Below are 18,260 nucleotides of genomic sequence, written 5' to 3' on the forward strand. Positions count from 1 at the left end.
CCCTAGGATCAAAGTCAACAATGGACGCACTCACTGTCTTTTTTCTCTCCGTGGCCTTGCTGCTAGGTCTGCATTTCTTTCGATTGTTAGCCCCAGGGGCATCGAACTGCCACTTCCCCCAGGTCCTAATATTCTATCATGGCCGTTGCCAGTTAACGACATCGCCGAGACATTTCAAGTATGGACCCGAAAGTATGGCCCGATTGTGAGTGTGAAAATTGGGGGTCGGGACTTTATTATATTGGGCACCCGCGAAGCAGCGCAAGACATCCTAGAGAAAAGAGCCAGAATATACAGCTCACGACCTCCATCGAAGTTTCTCGATAAATACTTGCATAAGGGACTTTCATCAGCCTTCATGCCGTACGGTCCCGAATGGCAGCTTCACCGACGGTTGTCATCAAACCTGCTAAATGCAAAAGCATCAAACGCCTATCGATATCTCCAAGATATCGAAAGCAAGCAGCTTCTTCACGAGTTTCTATCCTCACACGATTTTCAGTATCCTTCCACCGATATACCGCGAGAATTATGTTTACACTTGTTTACGGAAAAGGAAGAGGAAGGGATGATGACGACCATAAAAGGCTGCATCAGATAAACGTTCGTTTATCCTTCAGAAGCCTCGTATGGGACGATCCTGCTTGATCTTTTTCCCTTTTTTGACTTGCTCCTAAAATTCTGCATGAGATGGCGCGAGAAAGCACATCAACTCCATGAGAAAACCAAAGCTGTGTACACTGAATGCTCCAGTATTGCACTTGAGGTAGATTGCTGGAATTGGAGCAAGGAAGCCCGCCAGAGGAGTGAAGCCAAGGAGCTTCCCTGGGAGGTTACCTGTTACGCAATCGGCGAACTGTACGTGGCCGGCATTCATACCACCAAGATGATCTTGGAAATGTTTGTTATGGTATGCATACTTCATCCAGAAGTTGTGCGGAAGGGTCAGGAAGAGCTTGACTCCGTCGTTGGTGCAGAAAGGCTACCATCATTTACAGGCCTGGAGAGCCTTCCGTATATTCGAGCATTGGTCTCCGAGCTTCTCAGATGGCGGCCAATCTCGCCAATTGGGGTTCCTCATGCTGTCATCAAAGATGACGAGTACCTGGGCTACTTTATCCCAGCTGGCTCTACAATCATTGCTAATCAGTTGGGAATGAATCATGACGAAACGATCTTTGATGACCCCAGTAGATTTAATCAAGTTAGATATCTCCAAAACCCTAGCCTCCCTGTTTCCGCGTTTGGCTTTGGACGACGACTATGTCCGGGACATTACTTAGCACACGGAAGCTTACATATTGTCATTTCACGTTTGGTTTGGGCGTATGATATGTTCTCCGACGAAAACCAACCCGGTGAGCCAGCTAATCCAACATTCTTCAATGCAAGATTCAGCGTTCGAAGTGTTGACCGGCAGCAGATAATTGAAAAAGAAAAGTCTGTTGCTGATAAAGATGAAAAAGCGATAATGGAGAAGATTAGAGATAAGATTAGGAGCGTTGACATGTAGAATGATGCCGCTGACATCTATGTATGATACTGGCAAGAGAATTAACGCCCTGGTCAAATTACGATCAATAGCAAACTTGGCTCTATGCCACAGCATAATACTACCTAGATTGAGCTGCTACAAAGCAATATGTCGGCTATGCACTCACTTCTTGCACAGTTGCTATGTTAGGGCTAGGATGAATGGGAAGGTGTGGCCCAATGTTGCCTGAGGTCAGTGATGGACGTTGCGGGGGCAACCAAGCATCAACATCGCGTCTCGATACTCCTTGTCAGGTGATACGTCCATTTAAACCATTTATAAGTTAGCGACATTCTTTCTATCGCAGAAGATCAACAATTCTAAATTACCCAAGCCTACAGGACTATAATTAATATCTGCTAGGTGGTTGTCCCGATCATCACCGCCTCTCGTCCCCAGCGTTGTCCCTGGCAGCTATCTTGGCTGCATATCCCTCGATTCAAGGGTCTAGAACCCCAGTCACCCTAGACTGGAAAGCTATACCACGAGAAGCATGTTGTGAGAAAGAATAAATAATCCAGATTAATTCTAACATACTATACGATTCAGTCATCCATCCCCTATCATCATGTCCGGCCTTTTGGAAGAAGTCTCAACTCCTTGTCCGTCAAGGATAGGAACCTCGAGAGTCAATCGAAGCAGCAACGGGAGTGACTCGCTCCGCAGCATGTGGGAGGATAGTCTGGATTCCTTTGGAGATACCGGGAATGTCGAGTTCACCACCGAAATACGAGCACCAGTCCTGACTGGGTCCAAGCCCCGACGACGAACCAAAACATGTTCATCTTTTGCAGTTCATGACGACGAGGAAAGCCACGTGCAAACAGCCAGTAAGCGAAAGAGGGAGAATGGGCCTGCCGTCGCAGCTTCGAATCAGAAGACATCCTTGCTTGCTCAACCGGCTCAGAGGTTCCAACCTAAAGTTAGCTTCGCCTCTAGTTCGCCTGCGAAACCTCCGCGACCGCATGGAGAGAGTATCCGAAAAACCCAAACCCGCAATGTCAATGTGGAAAGAAACAAGGAGCTATTGATGCAAATTAATGGGGCCCCAGAAGGGATGCAAACTGAGGATTTACTGAAGAAAGATATACGTCGAAACACGGTGTATATACCCCCCGATGAAACCACGGTAGCCAGTGTCTTTATGGGCATGTTTAGCCCTCTCAAATCAGAACATCTTGAACACCAATCATCCGAGAATACAATCAATAGTCTCGAATCACAGATTGCAAGAAAGCTACAGGCCAAGAAGTCCCTCGTCTCATCTACACAGAAAGCTCCATTACGACCCAGTTTGAGAGTGGCCCAAGAAAGTTGTATTCATGTGGACGTTGCTGGAAAGAATGGCGGGAAGGAGAATATCCCTCCAGGGACACTTCTTGGTGACGGCAAAGATAAGAGTTCCCAGCTGACAATAACTGGCGACATACATGACAACAATGTTAAAACAAATCAACAGACAGCTTGTCGTGAAACGCGTGTACCTGAGAACCAAGCAGCGAAACCATTAGTAGCCAAATCAGCCAATGGGTCTTTACAGAGAGCGATTCAGAATGTCAAAAGGACCTCGGTCAATGCCAGTTTGAACAAATACAATGTGAAACAGAAAATAAGCACGAGGAATGGAACACTGTTAGAGCACAAAAGATCAACTCTGTCCAGCTCTTTAAACCACTATAGCACTTCCAGGGCAACAGCTCCCCGCCCCAGCACAAGGAGCCTGGATTATGAATACCCCTTGATCCAAGAAGACATCATCAACCCAGCATTATACGACGAGAACTGGCTTTCCAACCAAGAGGTGGTGATAACGCAGTTGGTGAACGAACTTTTTGATAACGCAGTCAAGGAATCAGCCTTCAATAACCCTGATGCTTTTCGCCAAAGGTTTTTGACACTCTACCAGGACCCTTTATTCGCTCATCTCCACAAACGAGTTCAGGCATCGTTGTCATACGGCGCTCTGAGCATTCCAAGAGACCTTCTTGCACAAACTAATCGCTTTAGACGGGATGTGGGAATGAAGAAAAAGTTTTATGATTTCTGGGTAGAGACTTATGATCTGCGAGTCCTGAGAGCAGCCCTCGAAACCATTACAGGAAGAAGAATCCCCAATCCCAAGGTGATGCAAGAAAGCAATGGTGGTTTTCCGGACTCAGCAAGGAAAGGGCACTTAAAAGGAAGCTGGAGAGCTTTTTGGATACATTTTTGCTCAAGAATCAGGACATGGACCGACGACATACGCAGGAATCAGATGCAGATATGGCTGGCAAGGCATATCAAAGAACGGTTTTGCGAAGTATCATGATCATAATCCTTTTGGATAGAGCAGCTATGAGCTCAGGAACGATGCTTCCTTGTCTCTTTCTTTCTTCCTCGCCTTACAAATCCTCTAATGCTGTCCTCCAGGCCCTGGCTCGCTTTTTGCTTCCGTCTTCTGGGGACATCATCAAAGCGTTGGGCCACTTCAATTGCCAATTATATTATGAACAGCATCCTCTTCAAGAATATAGGTATCGGGTGAACAATATTGCAGTTGATCTCAGGGATGGCGTGCGACTGACAAGGATTGTGGAGTTGCTACTCTTCCCTGCGGAATCGCGTTTGGATAATACCAATCCTGATAAACATCAATGGCCACTTTCTCAGCACTTGAAATTCCCTTGCTTGAGCCGCGCAGTGAAGATGTTCAACGTCCAAATTGCCTTGGACACTCTGGCCTCTACAAAAAACTCGATAAGGCTGATTAGTAATGTACGGGCAGATGACATTGTTAATGGACACCGCGAGAAGACCATTGCACTTCTGTGGGAACTGGTTAGCAAACAAGGTCTTGTCGGGCTCATCAACTGGGACGACCTGATCAGTGAGATCGATAGGCTGAAGCTGAAAGCAAATCGCCAATTTGGATATGAACAAGTTAAAGATCAAGATTGGTTTAAGGGGGTCAAGCTGGATACATTGGAGACAAGTGAGCGGCATGCTCTACTGCTCAAGCAATGGGCATCTATTCTGGCGCAACTAAAGGGTCTACATTTGGAAAACCTGAGCACAAGTTTTGCGGATGGCAAGATTTACCAAAGCATTGTGGATGAGTATGAAGAAAGCATACTTGCCACGGACCGAGAAACCCCGACAGATGAAAGATCATCGTCATGCTTGCAGTCCCGTTTTCGAGCATTGGGATGCAGTCCCCAGTTTGGTGAGTATTGCTAGGCATTCTATAGATAGGCAGCAGTCTTAACAGGACATAGCGAACCTCGTACATCCCAACACCTCCAGAATTCATATCCTGGATAGTGACTTTACACTCAGCGCACTAGCCTTCCTCTGTTCTCGCCTTCTTTCTGCTAGCAGGTGCGCCCGCGCAGCGAAGGTACTACAAAGAGCATGGCGAAGCATCCTTACGCGTCGCGATCTACAACGTCGGATACCTGCAAGAGATATTGCGAGGCAGTGAGCAGTAGTCGTGCAGACCAGGGATCGGGTCACTTGGGCCAAGTCAGTGATTGTACGGTGGTGGAGAACTGTAAAGGCAAAACAGCACCGTCGAAACAAGATAGGCAGCCGGTATTCTTGGAAGATGAGCGCTCCATCTACGTGGCGAGCTGCGTAGGTGTTGATCAGTCCGGAATTCTATCTGTTCATCGCATTAGAGGCTTAGGGGGAACGAATGCTTGTCTACTGCATGAAGTATCAAGGCTTTGGGCATGAGATTGGATTTGATATTACCAATTCTTTGTCTATTTTAAGAACCCCAGGATTGACCAAGACTGGAAATTGACTATTGTCCGTTTCAGATTTTGAAACTACTTTGTTGTACTCTCCCGGCTAGGTTTGGGGAAAGATAAGAGAATTCATCATACTGCACTGAATCAGATCTTGGTTTTCAATTCTAAAGATTCTATTATTAACACGCTGCCCAATCTGTAAAACAAAGCAGAAGCAAGACGGAAATGGCAGGCAGTACAGAAGATAGGCACAGCCCGAAGTCTTCGCCAAGCAGGCAAAAACATTTCACCAAAAAATACATCCCATACCTAACCTACATCCATCAACCTAACTACGGAGTATACACTTAGTCATAACCAGCCCGGTAACTACCTATGGCCAATAGCTGGAGATAGCCGATAGTCATAGTGATAGAAATATGCGAATCTCGCTACGGGAGTGGCTGTGACTCTGTCTGGGATGACGTCATTCACACTTCCTTCTCATTGGAGAGTGTTGTATTGGAGGTACTAGGTAGTAACTAGGTAAAAGTAAATTAATTTATTCATATCAAATTTATCATGGCTCAATAGTATGGGTAATGCCTACTTACCAATGTATATTACATTGTCGTAGAATAAGTAGGTAAATACTTGCTATCTCAGGGCTGTCAATAGTATACGCACCCCTTTAGCTACACCCGGAAACTCACCGTTTTGACCGATGTCTACTTATGTACCTACCGAGCACTTATTGTCATGGCAATCTATCATGGATATCAACACTAAATAAATTACCTAATTGAGATACCACCTTCTGGCATGTACCATGACGTTAGAGTGGGGGTTGTTTACTTTATTGAATGATATTTTTGTTTCATGAATGGGAGGTGTAGGTATATCTGGTCCTGATATTGGCATGGTTGTTATCTTTGTGGTAGGGTCGGATCGACATGTATGTATGTATATGTACTCCGTATATGTATGTATATTTGTTTGTGTCCACGTATGTACGGCATAGTCGCTACAGGATGATTTTCGAGAAGCCACTGTTTGTGGGATGGTTTTTATCTGTGGGATGTTACTTACTCTTTCTAAAGTGTAGAGAAAATTATGTATAGGGACTATGGAGTACTTATACTTGGTACTTGAATCATGTAGTGGTAAGTATTGGGTTCCAGGTTGGAAATTTCGTTGATCTTAGCTAATTTATAGAATATTAACTATCCAATTCATTGATAATATTAACTAATGTTTAGGATGTTATTAATGGCTTTGCCAAATAAATGATTTATACTCTGTACGGAATACTGCTTTACGCTACCTGGTAACCCAGGATGTGGTGAATCCCTAGGCGACAGAGCGAAACATCCAGTCTCCACCTATACGATGGTCGGAGTCGTCTCTGAGTTGTCTCCTAGTCTACTTGGTATACTTGGTATACTCCGCGGGAGTTTGGCCTTCCCACATATGAAATGCACCGAGTTTTGGAATATTACCTTACCTCATTCTTGTGCATCTCTCCCCCCCATTTTTGTCCACCAGAGCTGAACCTTGATTCACTCCCTAAAAATCGCGGTGATTTCTTATTCTTGATCGCCAAGAGTTGTGTATGCGCTCACGGGGCCAGATGATCGACGATGATCTACCACTAGGAACAGGGGAAGGACACATCAGTCAAAAGTAAAATGTTATTGTTCACAAGGAGATGGGGAGAAAGACAGGAATTTGTGAGTAACCTTGGCGGACTTGGCAGTGCAGCACCAGGAGACGGAACTGTCCAGTGACTCCAGCGAGAGTTTAACGCTCTCATCCGCAAGGAGGGTGAGTCCGGAGGCACGGGGAAAGTCCCCATCCGCATTTCTAGCACTCTTGGCGGATTCCCCGTCGTACGGGAGGGGGCTGCACCGTAGTCATTGGGGACGTTGCCAAGCGCTGCTGTGGAATGGGCCAGCCGTGTTGTTCAGAAGAGGAAGCAAGGGTGTGAAGGAGGGGTTTCCCAAGATGATGGATGCATACTGAATAGCCTTGGCGTATCTTGGCGGAAATCTTGGCTGTCCTGTAGAGTTCAAGGGGTGATGCAGCCATAAGGAGGTTTCCAGAAGACCTGCCGGTTACATACTCTATGAGCTGCAGCAATAGCTAGTAGATCTGCAGTGTCTCCCTAGACTGAGAGAAAGGGTCATGCGGTCCGTGGCGTGCGACGGGAGGATGCTATCATCGTCTTCTTTCGGCTTCTTCGCTCATTCATCGATGAACTGCTCCTCTCCTGTTGAAGTATGCTACCGTTGAGTTGACGCTGACGGATATGTTAGAATGGCAAGCGGGCCGAATCAAGGGGGTGGTGTTCTGGGAATATGTGGACTCCATGACGAGTCTGGCCCAAACAAAAGAGGTTCCATGTGCATTGAAGCATATCTCGATCTTTCTTGCTGTATGAGACATATTACCAGACGTTGTCTACCGTATTTCTCAATACGCTGTCTGTAATAAAGCGAGAGAATACAGCATTGCGTATTGACGGGCTTGTAGGTTTCATATCGAAACTGAAATTATGATTATAGAATCTGGCGCCATGATGCAAGTCTTTTCAGAAACAATGTTCGGGACAGCTTAAGAGTAAGTACGCACATGCTTCGTAGTACCTAGGTCCCAGGTATGTACAAATAGTTACCCACAAATAATAGTAATCGAAAGAATACTCCGCACTTACTTACAAATAATAACAATAACGTTAATGTTATTACATTAAAAACGCACGGTGCAGCTGTCATGACCGCTTCGCATTTAACCGCAGCGAGCCTAGTGGTAGGTAGGTCGTACGGAGGGATATGACCCCTGGAAAGGCTAGAAGAGCTTCAATGATTTGACAGTGGGCTATCATCTCTAAGCCGAAGCCATAGTTACAACCACTCCAATCCGGCCCAACCCCCAAATCAGTAGCAGGCTGAATGCCTCAGGCTTACCACATTGGGCATGCCCTGCATCACTGAATCATCTCTCTGTAAGAGAGCCGTGCTGTGTGAGAATAAATCCCTCATACAAATCGCACTGTCGCATGCCATTGGTGAACGTGCTTTGATAAGCGCTTGGCTTGACCTTGAGAGCCCTAGGTGCTCCATTCGGAGCACGTTGGCCCTAGGGAATTAAATTATGCCACTTTTATCCATCCAATCCACTCAATAATAAAGCAATAATGCCTACCTATACGACAACTTGTCCTCCGCTCATCCATCGCCATACCTACTGACCACTCCTAACCGGCTTTCATCGCCTGACCACGGACAATATCCGAGCTCCGCATTGTGACAATTCACAACCTCCACAGGTGCATGGTTCAAATGCAGAAACGGCTGGGTAAACTGCCGTCTCAATGTTGGCAATTTCCTGTCCGCCGAAGACGTCCATCCTTTTCTCCATCGGTCGCCCGGTGACAGGTGGGATGACCACTTTGGGTCAAGACGACGGAGGATAAGCGACATACACCATCCGCGGTATCACGGCCACATACGGCCTCAGCGATTAGTAAATAAAACTCATGAGCCGGATGTTTTTCCAACGCCTTCAAACAATCTGCTTATGGGTTGCGTGTGTAGTTCGAAGAGCGTGGATACAGGAGAGATCTTTGTCGGTCGGCCGCTCTTCCTGTCGTCATTTATTGTCACATTGTGACTTGTGAGAAGGAAACGAATCCTTCGAGTCCGCCCCACGTTGATGAGACCCCATTATCTTGATTAGGCAACTGAACTCATTCGTAACCTTTCCTCTGTTCCCTTCCCAAGTCGCCTAGGGCCCTAGCAGTAGTCTTTCTTGCAGCACTGGATCATGACTGGCCGATGCTGAATCGATCCTTGTTGCTGGGACGCCGAGCGAAAGGACAAAAATAAAACTAAATGGTATCTAGTGACCCAGTCCAAATTTCAGTAGCTCCTAGGCATAGCAAAGTTGGAACTTAGTCGACTTAAAAGTGGGGGATCCCTGAGTCGTAGGAAGCTTGACCAAGACTCAAGCCTCGAACTGTGTTGGTTCACCTATGGCGGTCTTCACCTATGGCGGTCCCGCTTCTGTCTTGTCACCAGCGATGATGGCTGACCGCTTCTCTATTGTTGGCACGGATTTCGCCATCCCTCAATTTCTTTTATGTTATGCATGAAGAGCGCGACGGTGAGAGGCGATGGAAAACGATTGATCTTCCTACGGCGGTGCTGACTGCGACCATTATTTGCTTGATCTCACTCTTGGGATTGGGTTGTTTTATTTTAAGAACAAAGGCAGAAGAGCTTGGCGCATGTCCGTCTGTACTCCAGAATGGGTGTATGTAAGATCTGGAGGGCGCGGATGATCTTCAACACTGCCTCTTCTGTGCTTCGCCTTTCTTGTCATGAATGCCTAAATCTAAAATCGGATATCATTGACTTTGCTGTACGACACGGCAGCTAGAAATGTTCCTATTCATCACTGGGGTATCCTTGTGGAGACACGCTTTTTACCACGTTAAATAATGATGGTATCGTGTTTCGGACCAACATCACTACGAGGACCTCGTAATCTCCTTTCTTTCCGGCGACATGTAAATATATCGTTGATTTGATCTGTTCGCCTCCGGTTAATATTTCTGGAAGTGGTGGATGAAGGTAATATATATATACCTTCATCAAAGTGGCACAGCCAAGATCAGACTATGTTGCCGAGTCGGTGGTTTGCAATAGTTGTAGTATGGTCGATATAAATATAAAAGAGCATCTACCGCCAAGGCTGGGAGACACAGCACGTCGTTTATTCTTGGATGGTGTCACTTTTCAGTTGTAAATACTCGGGTACTCGATAGCGTCATGGCTGGAGAGTGATCGGCAAATCCGGGATGGTTGGCACGGTGGTACTGTACTTGGCACACTGTAGGAGCAACCAAGTGTATGCTGACCTCAAGTAACTTTCCAGTTTGACTTTCCATTCCAACGCAAGGATCTCCGGTCCGAGAACTTCGGTCGCTTCGTTGAGACTTCGATTGCAGCCTCCATTCTCTCCCTGTATTATGTATGTGTATGTGTCTTATGCTGGCCGCATCGGCTGGTACTCGGTATGGATACAGCATACCTTTCCTCCCTGTACCTTCCCCGTAGTTTCATCCATGTCGTCAGGAGTCCTGAGGATACGACATAGTGTAACTTACGTCAGGATGCCAAGAACCGAGCCTCACCGATTCTGTATCACTGCAGGCAAGGGAAAGACTCGGCAAAGCGAGAGTGAGGACCGATAACCTGAAAATACCGTATATTGTATTAGGAAAATCAGCCCTGCAGAATAGATAAGGGGCAAGGCCAACAGTAGGAGATAACCTCTAAAATCTCTCAATCATGAGAATGAAGCGCGTAGAGCGCTAGGATTTGTAGGTACTCGAACAATTTAGCATCTGTTTCCATAGTTGCGATCGTACCTAGTCTAGTGGTCTACGCTTTGGACGATTTTGTGCTAGTGACTAGGTGAATTGCTCAGGATCTTGACCGATGAGGACCGACTGCCCCCGAACTACACTAGGTACTCTGTACTCCGGAGTAAAAGTGTGTAATTAAACTTACTAATATCGCTGTTACTATTGTTCCGATTCAGTAGGAGAGATTGCACTGCCCAATAAATCGCTGAAACAAGACTTCGGCACGGTTTGCCCGTTCCTTCGTGGTCATGTTGTTACCCATAAATTACTGGATTCTACTCCGTCCCGGTCATCTCCTGTCTGTTTTAGGGTAGGGCAACCTGGGAACAACCTTACCGGTACGCAATTACTCGTGCCACTCTACTCATCTCGTGGGGTCTACACCGTTTCATCCTCTCTCGTCTGGAACTATGTAACACAGCGTCTGTATATGCATCGGAACCTGTGAGATGTGCACCGTAAGAATAATAGGTTAAAATGGAAATGCTGAGCCTCCGAAAAAAAGCGCTCTTTTATTCATCCGTCCGTTTCCAAAGTCAGTTATTGGAAAATATTACCAGGTACTAAGGTGGTACTACGGAAACACCGTTTCTGGGCTTGTTAACTTACCTAAGTAGGTGCACCGTTTGGATAACGTAATCGGTAAGCGAGCGCCGCATGAAAGCGAGCGCCGCACTTCTGTACGCCATATAAAATGGCACTCTTTGAAACCTTAATATCTCAACCACCAGTAGATATAGAACATCTTTATAAGACAATAACATATATATGGATTCTAAAAGGTGTTTTCATGTTTTTAAATAGCTTTCTTGGCTTTAAATACTAGGACAACTAAAAATATAAAAAATACAGTTGTAATTTATCTTATCTGGAGAAATATTCATTCCTAAAATTTCTCTGCTTAATATATATATATACGTTATTATATTATACTGTATATTAAATTTTATGCCCTCTAGGTGCTTTATTGTTGAGATATTAGACTCTCAAAAAGTGTCATTTTATATGGAATAGAGAGGTGCAGCGCTCGCTTTCATGCGGCGCTCGCTTACCGATTACGTTAACTAGTTGATTAGTCATAGCTACCATTCAAATTACAGTAGCAGGTCTAGGGGTACAAAATCCCTCATAGTTATCCCAATCGTACTTAGTACTTGCATTACCGATGGATGAAACTAATCTAGCACAATACTACCGAATATTAAGTCATCAGAAACACGTAGTTGACTTCCTCACAAACAGTCAAAACAGCTGCCCATGGTAGAATTTTCATTGTGTTGTCAGGTTCTTTATTATTCTATTCTCATATCTCCTTTAACTGTGGGAATGCATGTACTTTTTGTCCACCCACCCTGCAATAATACAGATGTACTGTACTGTTCTCCGTCACGTATCGTAGCCGCAGGAACCAAAGCATGCATCAAGTTTGGCGAGAAAACGATAGGGTGGGTCTGGTCTTGGCGGGGTTGGTTGGACCGAGCGTCTCCTAGTCCGGCTGCAGAAGAAAAGAAGCCCAAGAGAAGATCAGAAAATTTGAAATAAATTTTTTTTTTTATTTCTTTTTTCCCTTTTCGCTTTTGTGTTGCTGTCAGTGTGGCGACCACTCCTGAACAAGTGACCACACCGGGGGTCAGTCCCTTCCAATCCCACCAAGTCAAGCCCCCAAACCTGGCGCTGCTCTCCCGCGCCCCATAATCATAGAGAATTAATTACCCTGCATTGAATTTTTTTTTTTCTTTTTTTTGCTCTTTTTCTTCCACTTAATCCCACCTCCCCTCTCTTACGGCAGACTTACGAATTACTATACACTAACTGCCCATTAAATTTTTTTTTTTCTTTTTAAATTTTTAATTACAGTTTTCCTCCCCTCCCTGCTTTTTTATTCTCCGATACTTTTCAACATTCTTCCTTCCTCCATCTGAATCCCACAGCATTGCCAACACATTGCCTTCTTGGAGACTCTCTCAACGCGTCTTCTTCTGGCGCTCTTTGAGCTGCCATTCTTTGAAGAAGGCGTCGACCCCTCCACTCTTGGCAGCATAGTTGACGCTCTTACTCTCCCTCCCTTGGCTTTTCTACCCTCACATACCTCTCACACTATGTGTTGTATATCATGACAATCTTCGTCCTTTGCGGGACCCCCATTCACTTCCGCCCTCTGGGTCGATCGGTTGTACTTCTTGATCGATGTAGAGAGAGCATCTTCTTATTTGATATCTGATTGATGAAATTATATTATTGGCCTATAATTCCTTGTTGACCGATTGTTGACCGACTTCAAACCTCCACCCTCAGCACCCGCCACTATACTGTCGAGTCTCGCTATACTTCAGTGAATATCCGATCTCACCAGGCCCTGTCTTCTACCTACCTTACTCTCACCTTATCTTGGCCGGTATTTCTACAACTGTGGAGTGATGGCTCACTTGCGTGGTGACCGACCATTTGCCTCGATACATAACCTCTTGAAGATGCTACTCTCGCCTCATCAGTCCAACAAGCCCGTCCACCAGGACACCGACATGGCCGAGGACATGGACGAACCCCCGGAACATCGGTTTCTTAATTCTTCGCCGATCAACGTTGATGATGATGTGGTTCGCGTCAAGCCTACCAACATAGTGGATCGGAAGGAATCTCTCCTCACTCGTGCTCTCAAAAGCAGCCCGGTTCTGAGCACTTCAGGACAAGATCCGTCCTCACACGAACACGCTTTCTACCGTTCCTACCATTATACCAACATTAGCGGCGTCTCGACGGCTGAATTGACAAGTGACGGAGGCCTTACCAGTCCGTCCATGTCGAATACTTCAAGCCCTCCACTAATGTCCCAGCTCACCGATAATAATACGGCCACCATAGCTGATAATAAGAAGCTGACCGTGGCAGAGGGAGGAGAGTCGGCGGTCGAAGCTAATCTGGGCCGCAAGAGATGCATCAGTTTTGCATGCGGGCGTAGAGTCGAGGACCAGAAGGTACAACCTCCTACGCCACAACGACTCAACGCAAAGCGTCCTGAGACAAATACTACCTCGACAGAGCCCTTCAAGCGGAAGACTGTGCTCACATTTGTCTGCCCAGTTCGAGACCCGGAGACTCGACGGGATCGATCTCCAGTCCGTGGGGCTGCCCTAAGATCACGCCCTCGGGGATCACCCGCTCCTGTTGCTCGCAAGGCCTCACCTGAGAACAAAGCCCCTCTCACGACCGTCGTTCCCCAGCAGCAAGAGCAGAAACCGTCTAGTGACCGAAGAGGTGTCCATACCAGCGGACTTGGCAAGTTCGAGGAATCTGAGGCAACTCGCTTCCATGAATTCGCAAGCTCTGTTGAGGAGGATGATGAATGGGTCACTAAGACTGGCGAGTATGAAGAGAAGATTACACTTCACGATTGCATGAAGAAGGAAAATGCCATTCGGAAGCTCGGGGAAGAAGCAGAGGAGGAGGCTTTGAATGACGAGGAAGAGAATGATGATGACGACGGCGAAGACGAAGATGAAGACGAGGATGATGATGATGATGATGATGTTGATGATGATTCTACTGTTCAGGACTTCTCGTCAGATGATGGGAACGAGTCAGACAATGAGGAAGGCTTTGCCGAATCCGATGAGAGTGATGGCTCGGAATATGAATTCTGGGCCCCCACCACGACAACTGCCGCTACCAGTCCTCAAACATTAGATGTTCCTCGTGTTACTTTCACCCGCCGTGACTCAAACACTTCGTTTGAATCGTTAAATGATGATAACCAACGCCGGAGGTGGCCACCTGCGTTATCTGACAAAGGAGGCAGTCGCCCGACCAAGATCCGTAAGATGCGTCCAAGCACTCCTCACCTACCTGATAGTACGGACTTCGTTTGTGGAACTTTCGATGAAGACCGCCCTTTAGAGGCTGCTTACAAATCCTGCATCGAACAACGTCGTCTCTCCAAACAAATCCTTATCCCCCAAGACATTGACCCCAGCTTTCCTACATCGGATCCCGAGGAGGAGGACGAAGAGGACGATGACGATCTTCACGAGTCATTGGTGGTTGATGAAGCGCCCCGAGGAAGGGCTGGCGTGGATCAGTTTAGAAAGACTTCTCCTCGCATTTCTCCCAAGCGGATGGTCTCTCCCCCGCCACCTCGTCGCCATGGTCGTTCTTCACCCCGACGTATGCGCTCCCCGCTTCCAATTAAATTCAAGTCACCTGCTAAGGGTGACCGTTCCCCAGTGGAAGGTGCTGCCGATCTTCGTCCCCAGGGCCTCAACATCAGTGAATTGGTCCAGCGGCCATATATGACACGGACTAAGTCGCTGCCTCGGACACCGAATCCTTTCTTCACCAGTTTGGAAAGGTCTCACAGGTGGACAGGAGTTGGTCCCCTGAGGGGATCTCCTGAACTTGAATCGTCACGCGGACGTGACGTTCACACCCGTGGCCCCATCGATATTGTCGAGGGCTTGGAGAAAAAACGTCAGAAACGAAAAGAAAAGTTCTGGCGTCAACACTGTCGCAAAGCTGCCAGAGAGCAGATGGAGCGGCGACCAGTTCCCGGAAAAGGTGCTGAACGGATGAAGGACCTTGGCCTCGCAGTTGCTGAGAGATGCCGAGCTTATGGCGTAGGAGAAAACGCGCAGCTCGTCCTATCCGTCTAGTTCATTATCTGGAAGGGGATCTAGATCTTTCTTGTAAATAGTTGAATATTTGTATCGGTCATCTGCTCCAGTGGACAGCCCTGGAGCTGAAATGGTGTACGCTTCTGCACGTCATTCGCTATTCATCAGGCCTTTTTTTTTTTGTTTGTTTCCCCCTGACTTTTCGGAGGGCATCTGTCTGCATTTACGGGGCGATCGCTTTTCTGGTCCTTTTCTTTCTTTTTCTTATACATATTTTATTTTCTTTCTTTCTTTCTTTCTTATTGGAACATTCTTGTCAACTCTAATGAATTTTGCGATGAGAGGCCGATTCGCCTTTGGAAACATCGTTTAAACCCATGCCTGGGTTGGGTTTTTTCCTTTTCTGTCATGGAGGCTGTTTCAAATGGAGTATACCCTGTTGGTTGTTGAGATAAGATGTAGATAAGTATACTTTCCATGGAACTGGCTTTAGAGCCAGCTTAATGGTAAAATCGTTCGTTACAAGATTTTGGGTTGTTTATTTGGACGTTTTGTCGTAGATCAGATGATGCCCACAAGCGTTGCCAGATCGGCGGCTGTTAGAGTCACTTGGCTTTAGCGCTCGGCTAAGCCTGCAGACAAGCGAAACTCCAACGTCAACCATATCGGGCCACCGCAACACTCTCTTCTCGACTTCTTGTCTTCTCCCTCCCACAGCGCTTCATTTTCCTTCCGCACGCACCCTAGTGCCGCTCAGTGTCGTTTAATTTCTTGACATCTGAATCTCTTTCCACGATGTGGATCATCAACTGGTGTAGGTAGTCGCGTGGCAGTCCTTCCCCGGCCGACTTAATCCCTTTCCCATGGCGATCCATATAGCTGGCCTGAACGGGAGCTAGGATGATTTTTCTTTGTTTCTGTTTCTCATATCTTGTCCTTGATTTGTTTTGAAGTGGTGCTGATGTGGTGTGAGTAGTCTACGACATGTTGGCCTCCCTTGGCCTGCTCAATAAGCACGCCAAGCTTCTCTTCCTGGGTCTGGACAATGCTGGGAAAACCACCCTCCTACACATGCTGAAGGTGAGCACCTCTTATTCCATCATATACTCAGTTATTTTTTTTTTTTTCCTTTTTTTGTTTGTGCTATGTGTGATGTGGCATGGTTAAGAGTGGGTATGTTGGCTACCTGTCCGACTGCGGTCGGTCGCGCAAGGGGCAGACACAGAACGGGACATGGCCTACCATCTCCACAGGATGAAAATAATAAAACGAGGAAGTGAGGATCGTGGTTGACCAAATTTTATCAGAATGACCGGGTTGCACTTCTTCAACCCACCGCCCATCCGAGTACGTTATCAAACGCCACGAATACCATGACAGGGAATGGAATGGACAATGTGGGAGTATGAAAACAAGGATTAACAACTGAATTACACAATCTAGCTTCGGAGGAATTAGCAATTGGCAACAACCGATTCACGACTTTCGATCTTGGTGGTCACCAACAGGGTAGGCAAAACTAAGCTCCGATTTTACATTTTCAATGCTTCCCTAACACACGAGTGTCAATATTAGCCCGTCGCCTCTGGAAGGACTACTTCCCCGAAGTCAGCGGCATCGTCTTCCTCGTCGATGCGATGGACCACGAGCGATTCCCCGAATCCAAGGCCGAACTCGACGCACTGCTGGCCATGGAGGATCTGGCTAAGGTGCCGTTCCTGGTGCTGGGTAACAAGATCGACCACCCGGATGCCGTCAGCGAGGATGAATTAAGGCACCAATTGGGTCTGTACCAGACCACGGGTAAGGGCAAGGTTCCTTTGGAGGGAATCCGACCTATCGAGGTGTTTATGTGCAGTGTTGTGATGCGACAGGGTGAGTTCTTGGCCTTAAGTTTATCGTTTTCCCTTGACTTTTCATTTCTGATGAAATTATTAGGATACGGCGAGGGTATCAGGTGGTTGTCTCAATACGTTTAAGCAAGCCCAGCTGTGTCGAGCTGAGCCTGGCTTAACTTTAGTTTTTCCGCTTGCACTCGTCTATCTCCATCTCATCTCAAACTGCCTCTACTCACTCCCACCCCTACATAACACCACCTATGTCATTTATACCAACCCAGTCATGTCCATGACTACGTTACCTATGCCTCGTAATGAATGCGACCCATAAATCCATTCATTCATTCTGTTATTGGAATTCCCTGTGCCTGTCCATCTAACAAACTAGCTTTCTCTCCAAACAGCAAGCAAGGTGCAATGGTCTTCTTTCCTGTGTTCCTTGCTATGTTCAGGTTTTTGCGTTTCCAGTAGCAAAGATGTTCAAATAGCTGAAAAAAAAATATATATCTCACTTATTAGTCTATTTTCAGTTTTAACTATTCTGCTCCGATATGTCGACATTTGGAATTTCGAATCTACCCTAATAATAAAAATAAGAATAAAAACAAAACCAAGTTTATCCATGCATTAATTGCTAAGAAACAGCTCTATACTATACAGAGCATACCATACAGGTATCACATATAACATATCAATATACTGGCGCAAACAGTGAATGAATTGAAATGAGCATGAATTGGCAATTCCTTGTCCACTGGGATACCACCCCCTGAGGAAGAAAACCCGCCTGTGATCAATCATTCGTTCTCGAGATGCACACGCGGATTGCGCACCTGATCGTGCTGGGCTTCGGATCTAATTCGGAAGGGCATGAAGGGAGAGGAATGGGGCGCTCGTTTTTGGCAGTTTCAAAAGACACAATGTCGTTGCTTATTTGGTTGGCATTACACTCACAGAAAGATCTCTCAAAAAAACAATCGGAGAACACCAGATGCAGCCCGTCGCTTCCCCTTCCTCTGTCAAATGAATTCGGACAACACAAGGTTGGGGAAAAAAAGGAAAAGTGAAAAGATGACGGAAAAGAAGAAAGCGAGGTGGAAAAAGGTGATAATAAACAAGGGAAATAGTAAGGGGAAAAAA

General features: G+C 46.4%; 5 protein-coding genes across 5 annotated transcripts; all 5 read left to right on the plus strand.

Moving 5' to 3' along the window:
- Positions 1 to 20: 20 nt before the first annotated feature.
- Positions 21 to 601, plus strand: ATNIH1004_011327 (uncharacterized protein; the record flags this gene model as incomplete). Its single annotated transcript, XM_033575890.1, has 2 exons — positions 21 to 66; positions 123 to 601. 2 exons carry the CDS (start codon positions 21 to 23, stop codon positions 599 to 601), a joined length of 525 nt encoding a protein of 174 aa, XP_033421745.1.
- An 84-nt stretch (positions 602 to 685) lies between these two features.
- On the plus strand, positions 686 to 1,513 carry ATNIH1004_011328 (uncharacterized protein; the record flags this gene model as incomplete). The annotated part of the gene is made up of 1 exon (XM_033575891.1): positions 686 to 1,513. The coding sequence occupies one exon, from the start codon at positions 686 to 688 to the stop codon at positions 1,511 to 1,513; it is 828 nt and encodes a 275-aa protein (XP_033421746.1).
- A 589-nt stretch (positions 1,514 to 2,102) lies between these two features.
- Positions 2,103 to 5,001, plus strand: sha1 (putative calmodulin-binding protein Sha1; the record flags this gene model as incomplete). Its single annotated transcript, XM_033575892.1, has 4 exons — positions 2,103 to 3,656; positions 3,719 to 4,736; positions 4,789 to 4,796; positions 4,858 to 5,001. The coding sequence occupies 4 exons, from the start codon at positions 2,103 to 2,105 to the stop codon at positions 4,999 to 5,001; spliced, it is 2,724 nt and encodes a 907-aa protein (XP_033421747.1).
- Positions 5,002 to 13,146: 8,145 nt separating this feature from the next.
- On the plus strand, positions 13,147 to 15,321 carry ATNIH1004_011330 (DUF2457 domain-containing protein; the record flags this gene model as incomplete). The annotated part of the gene is made up of 1 exon (XM_033575893.1): positions 13,147 to 15,321. The coding sequence occupies one exon, from the start codon at positions 13,147 to 13,149 to the stop codon at positions 15,319 to 15,321; it is 2,175 nt and encodes a 724-aa protein (XP_033421748.1).
- A 756-nt stretch (positions 15,322 to 16,077) lies between these two features.
- Positions 16,078 to 17,261, plus strand: sar1 (Arf family GTPase SAR1; the record flags this gene model as incomplete). Its single annotated transcript, XM_033575894.1, has 6 exons — positions 16,078 to 16,096; positions 16,259 to 16,362; positions 16,590 to 16,629; positions 16,726 to 16,791; positions 16,858 to 17,157; positions 17,221 to 17,261. The coding sequence occupies 6 exons, from the start codon at positions 16,078 to 16,080 to the stop codon at positions 17,259 to 17,261; spliced, it is 570 nt and encodes a 189-aa protein (XP_033421749.1).
- Between the last annotated feature and the right edge of the window lie 999 nt (positions 17,262 to 18,260).

This window comes from Aspergillus tanneri, assembly GCF_003426965.1.
Source record: "Aspergillus tanneri strain NIH1004 chromosome Unknown AapTan_8_pilon_pilon_pilon, whole genome shotgun sequence".
Taxonomy (NCBI): Eukaryota; Fungi; Ascomycota; class Eurotiomycetes; order Eurotiales; family Aspergillaceae; genus Aspergillus; species Aspergillus tanneri.